This window comes from Salmo salar, chromosome 09 (genome assembly GCF_965601325.2).
Source record: "Salmo salar chromosome 09, fSalSal1, whole genome shotgun sequence".
NCBI lineage: Eukaryota > Metazoa > Chordata > Actinopteri > Salmoniformes > Salmonidae > Salmo > Salmo salar.
In genome coordinates, this window is record NC_138299.1 from 3,762,943 (window position 1) to 3,780,515 (window position 17,573).

Here is a 17,573-nt window from a genome sequence, read left to right on the forward strand (position 1 = left end):
CCAAACTGTTGCCACAAAGTTGGAAGCACATAATCGTCCACAATGTCAGTGAATGCTATAGCATTAAGATTTCCCTTCACTGGAACTAAGGGGCCTAGCCCGAACCATAAAAAACAGCTCCAGACTATTATTCCTCCTCCACCAAACTTTACAGTTGGCACTATACATTCGGGCAGGGAGCGTTCTCATGGCATCCGCCAAACCCAGATTTGTCCGTCGGATTGCCAGATGGTGAAGCGTGATTCAACACTCCAGAGAACGCATTTCAACTGCTCCAGAGTCCAATGGCGGCGAGCTTTACACCACTCCAGCTGACGCTTGGCGTTGCGCATGGTGATGTTAGGCTTGTGTGTGGCTTCTCTGTCATGGAAACCCATTTCATGAAGCTCCCAACGAACAGTTCTTGTGTTGACGTTGCTTCCAGAGGCAGTTTGGAACCCGGTAGTGAGTGTTGCAACCAAGAACATAGTTTTACGCGCTAAATGCATCAGTACTCGGCAGTCCCTTTCTGTGAGCTTGTGTGGCCTCCTCGCTGCTGAGCCGTTGTTGCTCCTAGACATTTCCACTTCACAATAACAGCACTTACAGTTGACCAGGGCAGAAATTTGATGGTGGCAACCTATGATGGTGCTACGTTGAAAGTCACTTGCATGGCTGTGTGCTCGATTTTATTTTTTATATATACACCTGTCAGCAACGAATCCACTAATTTGAAAGGGGTTTTCACATTTTGTGTCTCTCTATCTCTCTAATCGCACACACAGTTGAAGTCGGAAGTTTACATACACTGAGGTTGGAGTCATTTAAAACTAGTTTTTCAACCACTCCACAAATTTCTTGTTAACAAACTAGTTTTGGCAAGTCGGTTAGGACATCTACTTTGTGAAGATGCTTTAGGAAACAAGTACAGAAGTATCTATATCCACAGTAAAACGAGTCCTATATCGACACAACCTGAAAGGCCGCTCAGCAAGGAAGAAGCCACTGCTCCAAAACCGCCATAAAAAAGCCAGACTACAGTTTGCAACTGCACATGGGGACAAAGATCATAGTTTTTGGAGAAATGTCCTCTGGTCTGATGAAACAAAAATAGAACTGTTTGGACATAATGACCATTGTTATGTTTGGAGGAAAAGGGGGGGAGGCTTGCAAGCTGAAGAACACCATCCCAAACGTGAAGCACGGTTGTGGGGGTGCTTTGCTGCAGGAGGGACTGGTGCACTTCACAAAATAGATGGCATCGAGGACGGAAAATTATGTGGATATATTGAAGCAACATCTCACAACATCAGTCAGGAAGTTAAAGCTTGGTCGCAAATGGGTCTTCCAAATGGACAATGACCGGAAGCATACTTCCAAAGTTGTGGCAAAATGGCTTAAGGACAACAAAGTCAAGGTATTGAAGTGACCATTATAAAGCCCTGACCTCAATCCTATAGAAAACTTGTGGGCAGAACTGAAAAAGTGTGTGCGAGCTAGGAGGCCTACAAACCTGACCCAGTTACACCAGCTCTGTGACCCACAGGGAATGTGATGAAAGAAATAAAAGCTGAAATAAATCATTCTCTACTATTATTCTGACATTTCACATTCTTAAAATAATGTGGTGATCCTAAGACAGGGAATTGTTACTAGGAGTAAATGTCAGGAATTGTGAAACTGAGTTTAAATGTATTTGGCTAAGGTTTATGTAAACTTCCGACTTCAACTACACACACACACACAACAATAGACTATAATTATAATATTACATCAGTGTTTATATGTCCCTTGGTCCTACAGTATCTGAAATCTTAAGAGTCGAAGTGTCTTCATGTTAACATGACTGGTTTGTCTTCAGCCACTTTTTCAGGCTTTCCTGAAAGCTAGCGAAGGTACTGTACTCTCTCTCTCACTGGTTGACAGTGTGTTCCATAATCCAGACGCTCTGACTGAAAAGCTGCTTTCACCACTCACTAGAGCTCCATCACCACTAGCCTACTTCCCTCTGGTGCAGACAGGGACTTCTGGCTGGGGAACCGTGTATTGTGAATGGTTGTTGTCATCAATACATTGATTACAGTATCAAAGTTGAGCAGGGGGCTAAGGCTCATGTCTGGTCTGGGCCTCACCATGTCCATATGTCCCTACTAGTTCTCTAGCTAACACAGTGTGTTGTCCTAGTAGTATCATGCTAGACAGACCGCTGAGCCCCTTTCTAACAGTCTGGGCCTCCCCCTCCCCCCTGTCTCTTGTGTGTATCTTGCAGTCCTGTCCGGCGGTGGCGGCGGGCAGCACAGCCCCCTGAAGCGCTCGGTGTCCCTCACCCCCCCGATGAGCGGCAGCTCCTTGGCCAGTTCCTCCTCCTCGTCGGGCGGCCAAGCCCTGGGCCTGGGTCTGGGTCATGGTTGGCTCTCCCAGGAGGACCTGCGCGGTCCCCGGGGAGGGGGAGGAGGAGGAGGAGGAGGGCTGGGGCTGGCCCCCACCGACCCTCACCACGCTCCCCTCTCCCCTCAGAACAGCGTAGCGTCGTCAGGCAGCGGCGGCAGTGAGCACCTGGAGGATGGAGGAGGCTTGCACCGCAGCAGCACATTCCACGAGGAGGGCAGCTGCATGAGGGGTGAGTTCGGTACTCCACCGCTTTCATGCGTAGGCGCAGTGGACAGAGTAGCAATGGAGGAGGCAGCCATGGGGGCTGGGGGCTAGGGGAGTGGAGGGTGTTCACTTCAGCATGTCCCTCATCGATTGTTTGTTTTGAGTTGACCAATCTTGTGGGTTGTGGGTTCGATTTGTAGTGTAGTGATCTGGTCATTATTTTAAAACTTCTAAATATCAGTCGCAATGTCAGTTGGAACAGAGCTTTTGTCCTGGTCTGAGGAGGTTATTGTTGAAGAGGTGTCCTAGGGAGACACGACTACATACTCCTCGTGTACCCTCTCCTCGCCTCCTTGTCAAAACCCATTGGATGAGAAAGCCAAATTTCCCTCCACTCTGACCTTTTCCTCCAATGGGTTTTGAGGAAGAGACGAGGAGAGAGAACATGAGGAGTATGCAATTGAAAGTCTCCCTAGAACACCTCTTTAACAATAACTCTCCTCAGACCAGGACAAAAGCTCTGTTCCAACTGAATTTTTTTTAAATTTATGAATGACCAGATCACTACACTATAAATTGAGAAAAGAGGTGAGGAGAGCGGACGCGACGAGTATGCAATTGAGATTCTCCCATAAGGTTTTCCAGAAACTCCTTTCAAACCGTATGTTTGGTGTGTGAGGGATTATTTCCCAGAAAGGAAGAGAAGGAAATGTGGTTTCTCGCAGGGTGAATCGACCTGTCCTGTTTGGCCATTTATTATTATTATTATTTATTTATTTATTTATTTATTTTTTGTGAAAGATCACTCATGACCCCTGGTAACCTCTTTGATTGGTTTGGTTGCCCCCCCCCCCCCCCCCCAATTACAACCTTGTCCTCGGGCCAAACAAGCAACTTGCTTTTTTCCAGGTGTTCACAAGCCACCCCTTCCCCCAGCTTCCCTTTCTTAGAAATGAACATCCCATCTGTTGTCACATAATACTGAATGTAGCCTACAGAAAAGCACCACATTGGTCACATCAATGGTACTTTGTGGATTCGTTTTTTTTTGTACATAGTTCAATATATCACATTCTATGGTTTCATCACTTATTAGACCTATCTCTGATGTCTTGTCTGTGCACATATTTGAGTGAACGTGGCAACAGGAAACAAGACACCTGCCGCGTGGTATTTTAAGTTGTTATGCACCACTGCCGCTCATGTTAAGGGCTCGGATAAGTCTTGACTACAGTAGCAACGGCGGGGCACAGACAGGACAGGAGCAAACATGCCAGGACACAAGCAAACATGCTCCAGTCAGTCTCCGATGACATCTTTCAGGGGTGGCTTTCTTTTAGAGCCTGTCGCATGCTCAGTCTCAGGACATGACACGGAGATGCAGTGACATCTGGTTCATACACCCCATATAACCCTGAAGCCAAATGTATGGGACATCATGAAAATGATGGTTTTGTTTGAGTGATCAGACTTCTTACCTCTCGTTTCAAGCCGCTGTTGGTTTTTCATCGGGATAGTTGTGTGAATTGTTTCGTTATTTGGTTTTGAGAAAAGTGTATGTGAGGAAAGGTGTATGGGGTGATATTAGTGCCAACACAAATGTTATACGAATTTAATCATTTTAGAATTTGTGTTCATAAATTGAATTTGAACTCAATCATTTTTTTTTACTTTGCATTGCACAAGTTGATTCAATTTATGAATACAAATTCAAGATGAATGAATTCAGATCAAATGTATGTTGGAATTAATATCACTCCATAAATGGTGTGTGTGTGACCTGATCACTTAACATCAATCGGGGGCTTTATAGTTGATGCCGGCTGAAGCATTTTCACAAGTTTCCCCACTTCTTTACCCCAGTCTTTCCCTTAGATTATTGTCCAGGCGTGGCGCAAAGGCCCCCAAAGCAACATCCAGGCCCTCTGGGGACCAACAGAGTTGGGCAGGGGGGCCTGCCCCAGCTTTACAATGGTAGGGGAAACACTGCTTGACCCTCACTACCATTAACACGTATAAGTTCAGCAAATTCCCCTTATCCAGACTGACATTCAAATCGGAACAGTCCCTGCCTGCCGGCATACAGTACAGTGACGCTTCTTGGCACCACATCCCCCTCTGATAAGTAAAATCTAAAGATAACTGACATAGCGTCCAAGTCGTCTTCTGGGTCATGTTCATTAGGGCACACAATGTTTGAAAACGTTTTGCAACTGAAATGGAACATTTGTGTTTCATAGTCCAGGTAGTCCCTCCCTGTTTCAGTCCATTTTCTTCCATTGGGTGCCTAATGAACATGACCCTGAACTTAACTTCACCTTAGCTATCTACAGGAAGAGTGAGATGACTCGCCTGTTTGTGTTGTTGGGGGGAAAGTTAATAAAAACCACCAGCATATTTACAGTCAACTCCCACCAGAGTTCTTTGAATAGAGATTACTAAGCATTGCTAATATATATATATATATATATTAGTTCCCCCGAAGCGTTCCATCCATCACCTATATTCCAAACGTGTCCAGCGCAGGAGTGCTGATTAAGGACCAGGTCCGTCCTCCTGTCCGTATACTCTTATTTATTACGATATAAAACGCAAACTGATTATATATCAGCACTCCTACTCTGAGACACTTTGTGAATACGGGTCCTGAACGGTCCATCCTGCTAACAGTGGCGGTTTCTAGATTTTTAAGTCTTTGCTTAGGGTCAAAGATTTTGAAAGAAGGCTTTATTCTTTGTTTAGAGCCTATCGTTTGCATCCTGGTGTGAAGTACACTGTTAAAATTCAATGTTACCAATTATGAAGTGGCAATGAAACATGATTTAAAGCAGTAAAGTGAAAGACCGCTAAGTGAATTGACATTTGCACTCTCACCACACAACAACCATAGCAAGCGCTATAGTTTTTCTTTTTACGCTTCTAGTCAACTAATGGTCATAGAACCAAAACTCTCTCAGCTAGCGACCAAAATATGAGTTGGTCTCTTGTATCAATGTTTACGTCACAGCTTTGACAGGAAAGGTTAGAGTTGCAGGTTCCCAAATGGCACATTATCCCTATATAGTGCACTACTTTTGACCAGAGCTCTATGGGCCCTGGTCTAAAGTAAAGTATTTAATAGGGAGCAGGGTGCCATTTGGGACACCCCTGAGCCATTAGGCCAGTTTTAATGGTGAGAGGGATTACCAGAAAGGAGGACACTACCCCATCTGTGATGTCATAGGTCAGTGCCATTACACTGACTGCCTGACTTACTCCAGCTGTGCCCTAGACATGTGACATTGGTCTGACGTGTGTGTGTGTGTGTGTGCCTACAGATGTGCCAGCCTGGCTGAAAAGCCTCCGTCTCCACAAATATGCGGCGCTCTTCTCCACCATGACGTATGACGAGATGATGTCACTGACCGAACAGCAGCTGGAATCACAGGTCAGTAGTAACCAGAGCATAGATGGCTTATTCTAACTATGGGAATACCTAAGGAAAATGTACTAGGAATGTAACAGCAAATGTTAGGGCATTGAAAGTCATTGCCTTCAGTTTTTAGTACTGTACTTTTCCCACAAAGTTGTCTTCATAAAAGAGCTGATAGACATGAACCGGTATTTTAAGCATTACAAATAAGACGTTATAACGGCTCATTCATGCTTATAACAAGTTATAAAGCATTATAACCGCAGGCTCTAAGTAAAGTGATAGATATTTTCAGTTTCAACACTGAGTAATTCATTATTAGTTTCACTGTGTATTTTAACATGTCGTTGGTGTGTGTGTGATGAAGGAATGTTGAAAGAGTGAAATGGTGTTTTTCTCCTGCAGAATGTCACCAAAGGGGCACGGCACAAGATAGTGATCAGCATTCAGAAACTGAAGGAGCGTCAGAAAATGCTGCGTTGCCTAGAGAAGGTCAGCGGTGAAAGTTGTCAACTTTATTAGGTTGAGTGAATTGTCACAAAGCTTCTGCAATGTCTGGAGGCCCAATCCCAAATCAACCTCTAAACCCTACACCCTGTGTACTTGTGGCAAGCTAAGAGGATTTGATAGGTACAGTATAAGCAATATCGTTGTGAACAAGTGGAGCTATTACCATATTGCTTACACCAGTCAAATCCTCTCAGATCTGTGAGTGCATAGGGTCTAGGGGTCGACTTGGGATTGGGCTTGAGTGAAATAGGAGGACAACTGTGGTCAGCTTTTGTCTTCCTTTCTAAAGGGTCAGTCAACTGAAGTTAGGACAGTTGCTCGTTCTCTTTTTCCTCTGTTCAACTTCTCCCTTCCATCTGCACGTCGTGGAAAAGACTGGTGAAAACAATACTAGGAAGATGTCCAAGTGAGGGAAGCTCTCCTTTCACTTTGAGAAGCAGACAGGATAGGAGCGAAACATGCGTGTATTTTTGGAACTACTTTATTTTCCCTAGTCATCTCATGGCTGGTATCCCGTCGCCCACCTGACAGCTGCTGGTGTAGAGAGGACTCTGACGTAGACTTCTAGAATGATTCTCCTCTGAATAGGACTATGCATAATTGCCTCCCTTACTGTAACGGTCCGGAACTGTTTGGTAACATCTAGGGCTGTGGTCATGACATTTTGTCTGCAGCTTAATGTGGTCTCGCGGTAAATGACCATTAATTAGCATAAACACATTTAGCATCTCCAGGCCTCCACGCGTACAAGCCGCTGATGTGTGTCTTCGATGTTAAAGAAGCGCCTTCATATCGATCATGCTGATTTGACTTTCTCCCTGCTATACCTACCTTCTCCTTTCTTTTCACTCCTCTCTTTTCCCTCATCTTTGTGACCTCTCTCTCCTTTCTCATTCCTTTATTCTCTCGTCACTCTCTCAACTTTCTCTCTCTATCACTTTCTTGTATTATTTTTCCCCTTCACTCTCTCCCTCTCTCTCCCAGGATGTGTTGGAGGGCGGTAACCTGCGTGGCCCTCTCGCCGAGCTCCACCAGATGATCCTGACGCCCATCAAGGCGGTGGCCAGCGATGAGTCGTCCCCCAGCTCGCCCTCCTCGACCGCACACAGGCCCCTATTGAGCCCAGAGGGGAAGAGCAGCGCCGCCCCGGGAGGGGAAGGGGAGACGGGGACCACCCTCATCGCTGAGGGGGACATCCCCGGCCAGTTCACCCGCGTCATGGGCAAAGGTACAGAGGATCTAGTCCCATAGGTTGGGAAGTGAAGTTGACGTAAACGTTGTCGTACGCACAACACATTTGATGTAGGTGCTGCTGAGAGACTGCACTGAAAGAAACCGAACACCTGGGATCACAATGTGGTCAATATTAAAGGGGTATTTAAATCGAGAGAAAAAAATAATTTCTTGCTCACCAATCCACCATCGATGTGGTCTCAAAATATCATTATTTTGCACATGAGTGTCAGAGCTAGCCTGATAGAAAGCCTGTGTCTACTTCCTGGAAAAGTCTGATGACGAAAAGGACAACATTATAGGCTTTTTGCGTTTACTTCGTTTTGGGCAGCAGGAGACTGAAAGCGATATATCTTAAACTTTAATGCTGACATTCACACTTTTTGGGACTGCATCAAAAGTGGACTAATGAAAAACTTTTTGAGTAAATTGCCCCTTTAAGGGTGGTATAAGGAACATTCTAGTATGGGGCCTTTTGGTTTCTTGACTGCCCTTCCTCTCCATTACCATGTCAGTGTTATGTGCTGAGCAAACAGTGGCCATATCAGAACAAATGTGGAAGATGGAAATCAGTGGGGCCAGGTTTCCCCTGAGCTTTCCTCTTGGCTCAAACCCCCTCTGTGTCATCAAAGTCCCCTGGCCTCACTCTTTCCTCTCTTTCTCTCTCCAGTTTGCACACAGCTCCTGGTGTCCAGGCCGGACGAAGAGAACATCAGCTCCTACCTGCAGCTCATTGACAAGTGCCTTCTTCACGAGGTATACACGCACAGACACGCATACATACACACCTGACTGACAAGACTTTCCTTTATACACTTCTTCAGACCCTTATTTAGCTCAAGAGTGAATGTATCACATTAGAACGGCACGTCTCTATATTTTCTGAAAAACCCTGAGTCATGCTCTCGCCTTCTCTTTGGCCCTGCAACCCCTCCTTCCCCCTCTCCTCCCGCAGGCATTCACGGAGACGCAGAAGAAGCGACTGTTGTCGTGGAAACAACAGGTGCAGAAGCTGATCCGTTCGTTCCCTAGGAAGACACTCTTGGACATGGCCGGCTACCGGGCGCAGAGGAGGTAGGCTATAGACCGCGCGCGCGGAGGGAGAGGGTGACGCTGGCGCGCGCGCGGAGGGAGAGGGTGACGCGCGCGCGGAGGGAGAGGGTGACGCGCGCGCGGAGGGAGAGGGTGACGCGCGCGCGGAGGGAGAGGGTGACGCGCGCGCGGAGGGAGAGGGTGACGCCGGCGCGCGCGCGGAGGGAGAGGGTGGCGACGCCGGCGCACGGAGGGTGACGCCGGCGCGCGGAGGGAGACGCCGGCGATGCCGGCGCGCGGCGGGAGAGGGCGGCGCCGGCGGGAGAGGGCGGCGCCGGCGCGCGGCGGGAGAGGAGGGCGACGGCGGCGGGGAGAGAGGGCGACGCCGGCGCGCGCGGAGGGAGAGGGCGACGCCGGCGCGCTCGCGGGGAGAGAGGGCGACGCCGGCGCGCTCGCGGGGAGAGAGGGCGACGCCGGCGCGCGCGCGGGGAGAGAGGGCGACGCCGGCGTGCGCGCGGGGAGAGAGGGCGACGCTGGCGCGGTGTGTGCAACGCCAGGGTTGTGGGTTCAATTCCCACGGGGGGCCAGTACAAAAAAAATGCATGAAATGAAATGTATGCATTCACTACTGTAAGTCGCTCTGGATAAGAGCGTCTGCTAAATGACTAAAATGTAAAATGTAATTCCTAATGGTCTACAAAATATTGGGAAAAAGGTCAAATGATGATCAGAGCATTCTCTCCTCCCATGCAGCAGTAGCCGGGGCTTCAGCCAGTCCAATTCTCTCCCCACGGCGGGCTGCGTGGGGGGCAGCAGCAGCGTGTCGGCGGCCCGTCGCAGCCTGCGCCAGTTCCAGATGCCTTCACGGAGCCTGCCCGGTGCCAGGCCGGGCCTGCTGGGACCCACGCCACATAGCACCAGCAGCACCCCCACTGGCCTCAAGCAGGGACGACAGGTGGAGACACTTCTGACTTTAACTTTCTCCTAGCCAATAGGCACTTGGCCTCCACCCATAGCCCAGGCAATTGGTGTTTTATTTATTTGGTGATGCCAGATTGCGGAGTCTCCCTTTGGACTAAGATGATAGTTGGGAATGTTCTCCTAGCCCCTGCCCACATAGCGGCGTGCTCAAGTCTCCGATTGGCATCAATGTGTCTGAAGTTAGCGCACGTATCTCCATTTTGGGCATTCATGTAGATCTGAGTGGATTTGTTCGTGATGTCATATTGTGGAGTTAGTCTACCTCTCAATGAAAAGACAAACAATCCTCGTCAGCGTCAATTTGGTTTGCTACAGTAGTGGGTCGTGATACAAAGGGCCCCAGATGAAAAAGCATTGTTGTCTTCTCAGTCTCAAGAGGAGCTGTGTATTTAAGCAATAAGGCCCGAGGGGGTGTGATATATGGCCAATATACCACGGCTAAGGGCTGTTCCCCACCACGACTCAATGCGGAGTGCCTGGACACAGCCCTTAGCTGTGGTATATTGGCCATATATCACAAACCCTGAGGTCACCTATTGCTATGATAAACTGATTACCGCAATGCGTCGTGGGTAAGAACAGCCCTTAGCCGTGGTATATTGGCCATATACCACACCTCCTAGGGGCGGCAGGTAGCCTGGTGGGTAGGAGCGTTGTGCCAGTAACTGAAAGGTTGCTGGATTGAATCCCCGAGCTGACAAGGTAAAAATCTGCCGTTCTGTCCCTGAACAAGGCAGTTAACCCACTGTTCCCCGGGCGCCGATGACGTGGATGTCGATTAAGGCAGCCCCCCCGCACCTCTCTGATTCAGAGGGGTTGGGTTAAATGCAGAAGACACATTTCAGTTGAATGCATTCAGTTGGACAACTGACTAGGTATCTTCTTTCCCCTCTGGCCTTATTGCTTAAATATGCATTGGGGGATAATATAATAACTGGAGAAAGGAAAGAGTGAGAGAACCACTACTTGATCACGTGTCTGGAATCGTCCCACCACACAGAGAAGAAGTCCAAACCTAGCCACATTTTCCCTCTTTCAGCATCTGTCACGAATGATCCCTCCCTGTGAAATACAGAGTTGTAAAAAACAGTCATAGAAACACACAACCATAAGGGGGAAAAATTCAACAGCAAAGTGTTGGGTGAAGTGGCTGTAACTCATAGGTCTGGTCAAATGCGTTCCACAGGCCCTACATCACTACTGCTGAGTGGAACGGTCCTCTAGTCGGCAGCAGTGATAACATGGCACTCGCACACGTCTGCTCTGCTCCCATTCAGCATTTTTCTAGGCATCCTTACAATGGGAGGAAATTCCAAACCGCTTCCTCCACATTTCGCACACTCTCTCCGTCGGACAGTTTGTTTGGACAGGATCGAAAGGTGTGTATTAAAAGAAAGGAGAGAGCGAGGGTGAGTCATAGTTAGGGAGTTGGTGGTGAAGGGGGATGGGCGACCGGGAGAGAGGGAGGGAGGGCGGAGAGAGAGAGAGAGAATGAGCTCGTCAGGCAGTGAGAACAGTGCACAGGCATTTCCTTTTTTTCCGCTGGCCCTCTGTACGGGAGGGCCGGGGAAAGGGGGAGAGCAAGACGGACAGAGAGGGAGTAAGGAGAGCGGGAGTGGGGGAGAGAGTGGTTAGGGGAGAGAGCGTGTAGAGGGAGCAGGAGAAGAGAGAGGTTGAATGTATAATAGGCAGGTTACAGAGAGGAATCCGTGCAGTTAGTGTCAGTAGTTTGAGGCTAAACGGGGAGAGAAGAATCTAAGGTTGACTGTATAACGGCTCAGTAGTTATAGGCTAGAGAGGTAACACTTCTGGGGTGCCCGCCCCAGTTTTTACACACTTATAAAGCCAACCCCCCCGGGTGTGCATTTCGTTACGTGATAAAGTCCCAATTAAACTGATTTTAGGAAAATGTATGCGAGTCCATTTTTATCAGAGTTGAACCAAAATGTACATTGCACATGATTTAAGCTGTATACTTCCAACAGGTAGCCTCTCCAACAGGTAGCCTCTCCTGTGCATTTAGTGCTACCGCGGTACCATTCGCCTAGAAGTCATTCTGCAGTCAAGTGTGTGTATAAGAATTAAATCAATATAAATGAACATTTTTACAAGCATTAAGTCTTGTGCACTCGGTAGTTTGTCTAAGGATCTGAAACTACAATTCCCTGGGTGCCAAGGTGTGGGATGTTTATGTCATATTACTGTGGCGTCGTAGGGTCATTAACATACAGTGGCGGCCGCTGATTGGCTAAATACCTGGGGCGGGGGGTATTTGATAACCAAAATAGATATATTTTTTTGAACGAGCAGCTCGCAGCCAGCACCTGAGTGCATCGTTAACAAAAGCACAGGGAAAACGCAACAAGAACAAGTTCAGATTTTTTCCTCTAACAGGGGATAGCAAGCTAGCATAATGTCACAAGCATAATGAATTCGCCAGTAACTTTAGTTAGACTTGTTGAGCATGCCAGCTAGCACGCTATCTACCTGTATGCTAGCTTGCCAGTAGCTAGTGTCCACTAGCTAGCATCTAATGCAGGGAGGGGGCACAGAGACTTGTTTTTTTTTATCCTACCAGATCCGCAAGAAGGTTCTAGCGAGCATATCCCACTGTCCTTTGACTGTATTTAAAATAATAAATAAATGTATTTATTTTATTTAACTAGGCAAGTCAGTTAAGAACAAATTCTTATTTACAATGACGGCCTAGGAACAGTGTGTTAACTGCCTTGTTCAGGAGCAGAACGACAGATTTCTACCTTGTCAGGTCGGGGATTCGATCTAGCAACCTTTCGGTTACTGACCCAACGCTTTGACCACTTGGCTACCTGCCCCCCCCCCCCTGTATGACGGTATGTGAACGTCTGGTTCAGGTCCCTGGTTTCCAATGACTGTCATGATTATTTTACAAGTTCATTGCAGTCTTCTCTTATGCTCCGCTCCATCTGTTCAGTACCTAATACACAAGAAAATCATGTGATGAAATCCTGCAATCTCAGTGCCCCCCCCCCCAATAACAAGCAATGTAATCCAAGCACTGGGCAGCAGTTCGAACGCTGTTGCAGAGGATAGGTAACCAGACTGACATATTTGAAACTGTAAAATGTACACAAATTAACCACACTATTTGTGTCTATGTATGTGTATATATGTGTGTGTATATGTGTGTGTATATGTATGTATGTATGTATGTATGTATGTATGTATGTATGTGTGTGTGTGTGGGGGTATTTTTTTTGACCAATCACAAGTGGGGCACAGCCAGCCCCTAACGCCTTAGTGGATGAACTGCCACTGTTAACATATTTCCCAGCAATGTCTGTTAGTGGTTAGATTTGTGGCACCCATTATTAGGGTTGTTGTGCCAGTTTCTAATGATCCAAAGATATACTGGAGTGTGTGTGTGAGTCTCGGTCTGTAATGATCCAAAGATATGAGTATCCAGCCTACCGGTCTGTTGTGGCTGCCTGTCTGACTATCAGTTTGTCCAACAGGGTCTTTGGTTCGCCAACCCCGGGGGCAGTAACAGCATGCCCAGCCGAACCCACAGCTCAGTGCAGAGGACCCGCTCCCTGCCTGTCCACACCACGCCACACACCATGGTCATGTTCCAGCAGTCTGGTAAGAGAAACCTACACACAGTTACACTATTACACGTTACCCTACTGTACAAGGTAACCCTTTCTCTCTCTACCTTACCCTGTCCCTCTTTTTTTTCGAACTCACACTTTGTCTTTTTCTTTCCCTCTCTCTCCTTTTTTGTGTCGACATCTGTCTCCATAAACTCTTAGCAGCCTAGCATCCTCAGTACCTTCCTCTTTGTTAACCTGCTGAGAGATGTTGTTCCTGGTGCGTTAAATGCAGTGTGTTGAGGATGATGATGTATTGCAGGGAGCTTTACCCAAGACTGGTGTGTGTGTGTGTGTGTGTGTGTGTGTGTGTGTGTGTGTGTGTGTGTGTGTGTGTGTGTGTGTGTGTGTGTGTGTGTGTGTGTGTGTGTGTGTGTGTGTGTGTGTGTGTGTGGCATTACAGCATCTGATACACTGGTCCCATTACCCCCAATGCTGGCCGCCAGGCTCATAAAAATAGAATAACCAGAACAGACATTCCCATTCAAGTCAATGCTCTGCTCGGTAACAGTTGGATGCTGTAGCCGCAGGACAAAATGGACATCAATGTGACAGCGGGGACTTCCTCCTCTGTCTTTCATGGTGAACCAAAGTGTATCCCCCCTTTTTTAGAATGGAGAGGAAGAAGGGGGAGGGTAGTTTCAGGGGGAAAGAGGGAATGCAGCAGTATGTGACGGAGGAAGGGAAGAACGGAGAGAGGGAAGAGTCAGCAGACTGTTACAATGAGTCTCTTTGTGCAGGGTGGCTGGCACACATTCCCTTCGCTCTCGCACACTCTCGCTGCGGCCTCCCTCTCGCCCTCGGCCTCTCTCTCTCGCCCTCGGCCTCTCTCTCCCGCCCTCGGCCTCTCTCTCCCGCCCTCGGCCTCTCTCTCCCGCCCTCGGCCTCTCTCTCCCGCCCTCGGCCTCTCTCGCCCTCGGCCTCTCTCTCTCTCGCCCTCGGCCTCTCTCTCTCTCGCTTCGTCCTCTCTCGGCCTCGGCTTCTCTCTCTCTCGGCCTCTCTCTCTCTCGGCCTCTCTCTCGCCCTCGGCCTCTCTCTCTCTCGGCCTCTCTCTCGCTCGCTCTCGGCCTCTCTCTCTCGCCCTCGGCCTCTCTCTCGCTCTCGGCCTCTCTCTCTCTCGCCCTCGGCCCCTCTCTCGCCCTCGGCCTCTCTTTTCTCGGCCTCTCTTTCCCTCGGCCTCTCTCGGCCTCGGCCTCTCTTTCTCTCTCGCCCTCTCTCTCGGCCTCTCTTTCTCTCTCGCTCTCTCTCGCTCTCTCTCTCGGCCTCTCTCTCTCTCGGCCTCACTCTCTCTCGCCCGGCCTCCCTCTCTCGCCCGGCCCTCTCTCTCGGCCTCTCTCTCTCTCGTCTCTCTCTCTCTCTCTCTCGGCCTCTCTCTCGTCCTCTCTCTCTCTCGTCCTCTCTCTCTCTCTCTCGGCCTCTCTCTCGTCCTCTCTCTCTCTCTCGGCCTCTCTCTCGGCCCCTCTCTCGGCCTCTCTCTCTCTCGCCCTCGGCCTCTCTCTCTCTCTCGCCCTCGCTCGCCCTGGCCCTCTCTCTCTCTCGCCCTGGGCCTCTCTCTCTCTCGCCCTCGGGCTCTCTCGCCCTCGGCCTCTCTCTCTCTCGGCCTCTCTCACTCTCTGCCTCTCTCTCTCTCTCTCGGTCTCTCTCGCCCTCGGCCTCTCTCTCTCTCGGCCTCTCTCGCCCTCGGCCTCACTCGCACTCGGCCTCTCTCTCTCTCGCCCTCGGCCTCTCTCGCTCGGCCTCTCTCTCGCTCGCCCTCGGCCTCTCTCTCTCTCGCCCGCCCTCGGCCTCTCTCTCTCTCGCCCTCGGCCTCTCTCTCACCCTTGGCCTCGCTCTCTCTCGCCCTCGGCCCCTCTCTCTCTCGCCCTCGGCCCCTCTCTCTCTCGCCCTCGGCCCCTCTCTCTCTCGCCCTCGGCCTCTCTCTCTCTCGGCCTCTCTCTCTCTCGGCCTCTCTCTCTCTCTGCCCTCGGCCTCTCTCTGCCCTCGGCCTCTCTCGGCCTCTCTCTCTCTCGCCCTGGGCCTCTCTCTCTCGCCCTCGGCCCCTCTCTCGCCCTCGGCCTCTCTCTCGGCCTCTCGCCCTCGGCCTCTCTCTCGGCCTCTCGCCCTCGGCCTCTCTCTCTCTCGCCCTCGGCCCCTCTCTCGCCCTCGGCCTCTCGCTCTCGGCCTCGTTCTCTCTTTCTCTCTCGCCCTCTCTCTCTCTCGCCCTCTCTCTCTCTCGCCCTCTCTCTCGCCCTCGGCCTCTCTCTCTCTCTCTCTCGCTCTCTCTCTCGGCCTCTCTCTCTCTCGCCCTCTCTCTCGCCCTCGGCCCCTCTCTCGCCCTCGGCCTCTCGCTCTCGGCCTCTCTCGCCCTCGGCCTCGTTCTCTCTTTCTCTCTCGCCCTCTCTCTCGGCCTCTCTCTCTCTTGCCCTCTCTCTCTCTCGCCCTCTCTCTCGCCCTCGGCCTCTCTCTCTCTCTCGCTCTCTCTCTCGGCCTCTCTCTCTCTCGCCCTCTCTCTCGCCCTCGGCCTCTCTCTCTCTCGCCCTCGGCCTCTCTTTCTCTCGCCCTCTCCCTCGCCCGGCCTCTCTCTCTCGCCCGGCCTCTCTCTTTCTCTCGCTCGGCATCTCCCTCTCTCGGCCTCTCTCTCTCTCTCGGCCTCTCTCTCTCTCTCGGCCTCTCTCTCTCGCCCTCGGCCCCTCTCTCTCTCGCCCTCGGCCCCTCTCTCTCTCGCCCTCGCCCTCTCTCTCGGCCTCTCGCCCTCGGCCACTCTCTCTCTCGCCCTCGCCCCCTCTCTTTTGCCCTCGGCCTCTCTCTCTCTCTCGTCTCTCGCTCTCGGCCTCTCTCGCTCTCGGCCTCTTTCCCTCGGCCTCTCTCGTCCTCGTTCTCTCTTTCTCTCGGCCTCGGCCTCTCTTTCTCTCTCGCCCTCTCTCTCTCTCGCCCTCTCTCTCGCCCTCGGCCTCTCTCTTCACGCTCTCGGCCTCTCTCTTCACGCTCTCGGCCTCTCTCTCTCTCGCCCTCGGCCTCTCTCTCTCTCGCCCTCGCCCCCTCTCTTTTGCCCTCGGCCTCTCTCTCTCTCTCATCTCTCGCTCTCGGCCTCTCTCGCTCTCGGCCTCGGCCTCTCTTTCCCTCGGCCTCTCTCGTCCTCGTTCTCTCTTTCTCTCGGCCTCGGCCTCTCTTTCTCTCTCGCCCTCTCTCTCGCCCTCGGCCTCTCTCTTCACGCTCTCGGCCTCTCTCGCCCTCGGCCTCTCTCTCTCTCGCCCTCGCTCGCCCTGGGCCTCTCTCTCGCCCTCTCTCGCCCTCGGCCTCTCTCTCTCTCGCCCTCGGCCTCTCTCTCTCTCGCCCTCGGCCTCTCTCTCTCTCGCTCTCTCTCTCTCGGCCTCTCTCTCTCTCGCCCTCGCTCGCCCTCGGCCTCTCTCTCTCGCCCTCGCTCGCCCTGGGCCTCTCTCTCGCCCTCGGCCTCTCTCTCTCGCCCTCGGCCTCTCGGCCTCTCTCTCTCTCGGCCTCTCTCTCTCTCTCTCGGCCTCTCTCTCTCTCGGGATCTCTCTTCACGCTCTCGGCCTCTCTCTTCACGCTCTCGGCCTCTCGCTCTCGGCCTCTCTCGCTCTCGGCCTCTCTCGCTCTCGGCCTCTCTCGCTCTCGGCCGCTCTCGCTCTCGGCCTCTCTCGCTCTCGGCCTCTCTCTGACTCTCTTTCTCTTTCCCTCTCTGAGTCACACATATACTGCACATGCTCTGAGGTGGCCAGAGTATGTAGCTGCCTGGAAAGCTAGGACTCTCTCACTCTCACCCTCCATCTCTCCCTTCTTTAAATTATTGATTCTATAAATTCAACAACAAAAAAATGCGCACAAGCATGTGAGCACACGAGTGTGTGTGTGTGGAGGGGGACAGGATTTGAGACCTAAAAATAGCCGGTGGCGGACTGTTCTGTCTGTCTAGCCGAGGGGCGGCGAGTGCCTAACTCCGCTCTTCTCTATACCCCCAAGGGATTTTCACAGCCGCCCTGGGCAAGGCAGGCAGTAGCAGCTAAAGAACGTTAGCCTAGATATCCCCCCCCGTGATAGGAGCTCACAGCTGAAGTAAGGGGGCTGCTCGGCTAGCAAGTAAGCATTTGACCCTCTGTCACTTCTAAGGTTTTTTGGGAGGTTGGGGGTCCCCCTTGTGGCAGAACAGGTAACTTTAGACTTGAGAAGTAGACACACCACACGCATGCGAAACCACCCCGGTGCGA

The 17,573-nt window shown here is 50.9% G+C and overlaps 1 protein-coding gene across 6 annotated transcripts in view; it reads left to right on the forward strand.

Annotated features, from left to right (window-relative positions):
* Positions 1 to 17,573, forward strand: part of LOC106610612 (protein Smaug homolog 1) — an 82,783-nt gene that overhangs the window by 55,689 nt on the left and 9,521 nt on the right. For 3 of the 6 annotated variants that reach the window (XR_014378693.1, XM_014210018.3, XM_014210016.3), the window contains 9 exons: positions 2,249 to 2,599; positions 4,438 to 4,548; positions 5,892 to 6,001; positions 6,392 to 6,478; positions 7,481 to 7,724; positions 8,400 to 8,485; positions 8,685 to 8,803; positions 9,515 to 9,716; positions 13,237 to 13,363. Coding sequence is in view for 5 of the 6 variants with exons in the window: in XM_014210018.3 (XP_014065493.2) it covers positions 2,249 to 2,599; positions 4,438 to 4,548; positions 5,892 to 6,001; positions 6,392 to 6,478; positions 7,481 to 7,724; positions 8,400 to 8,485; positions 8,685 to 8,803; positions 9,515 to 9,716; positions 13,237 to 13,363 (1,437 nt within the window). In the remaining variant the exon portion in view is untranslated. The remainder of the gene's footprint in view (positions 1 to 2,248; positions 2,600 to 4,437; positions 4,549 to 5,891; positions 6,002 to 6,391; positions 6,479 to 7,480; positions 7,725 to 8,399; positions 8,486 to 8,684; positions 8,804 to 9,514; positions 9,717 to 13,236; positions 13,364 to 17,573) is intronic. The other 3 variants (XM_014210017.3, XM_014210019.3, XM_014210020.3) reach the window with 3 other exon arrangements.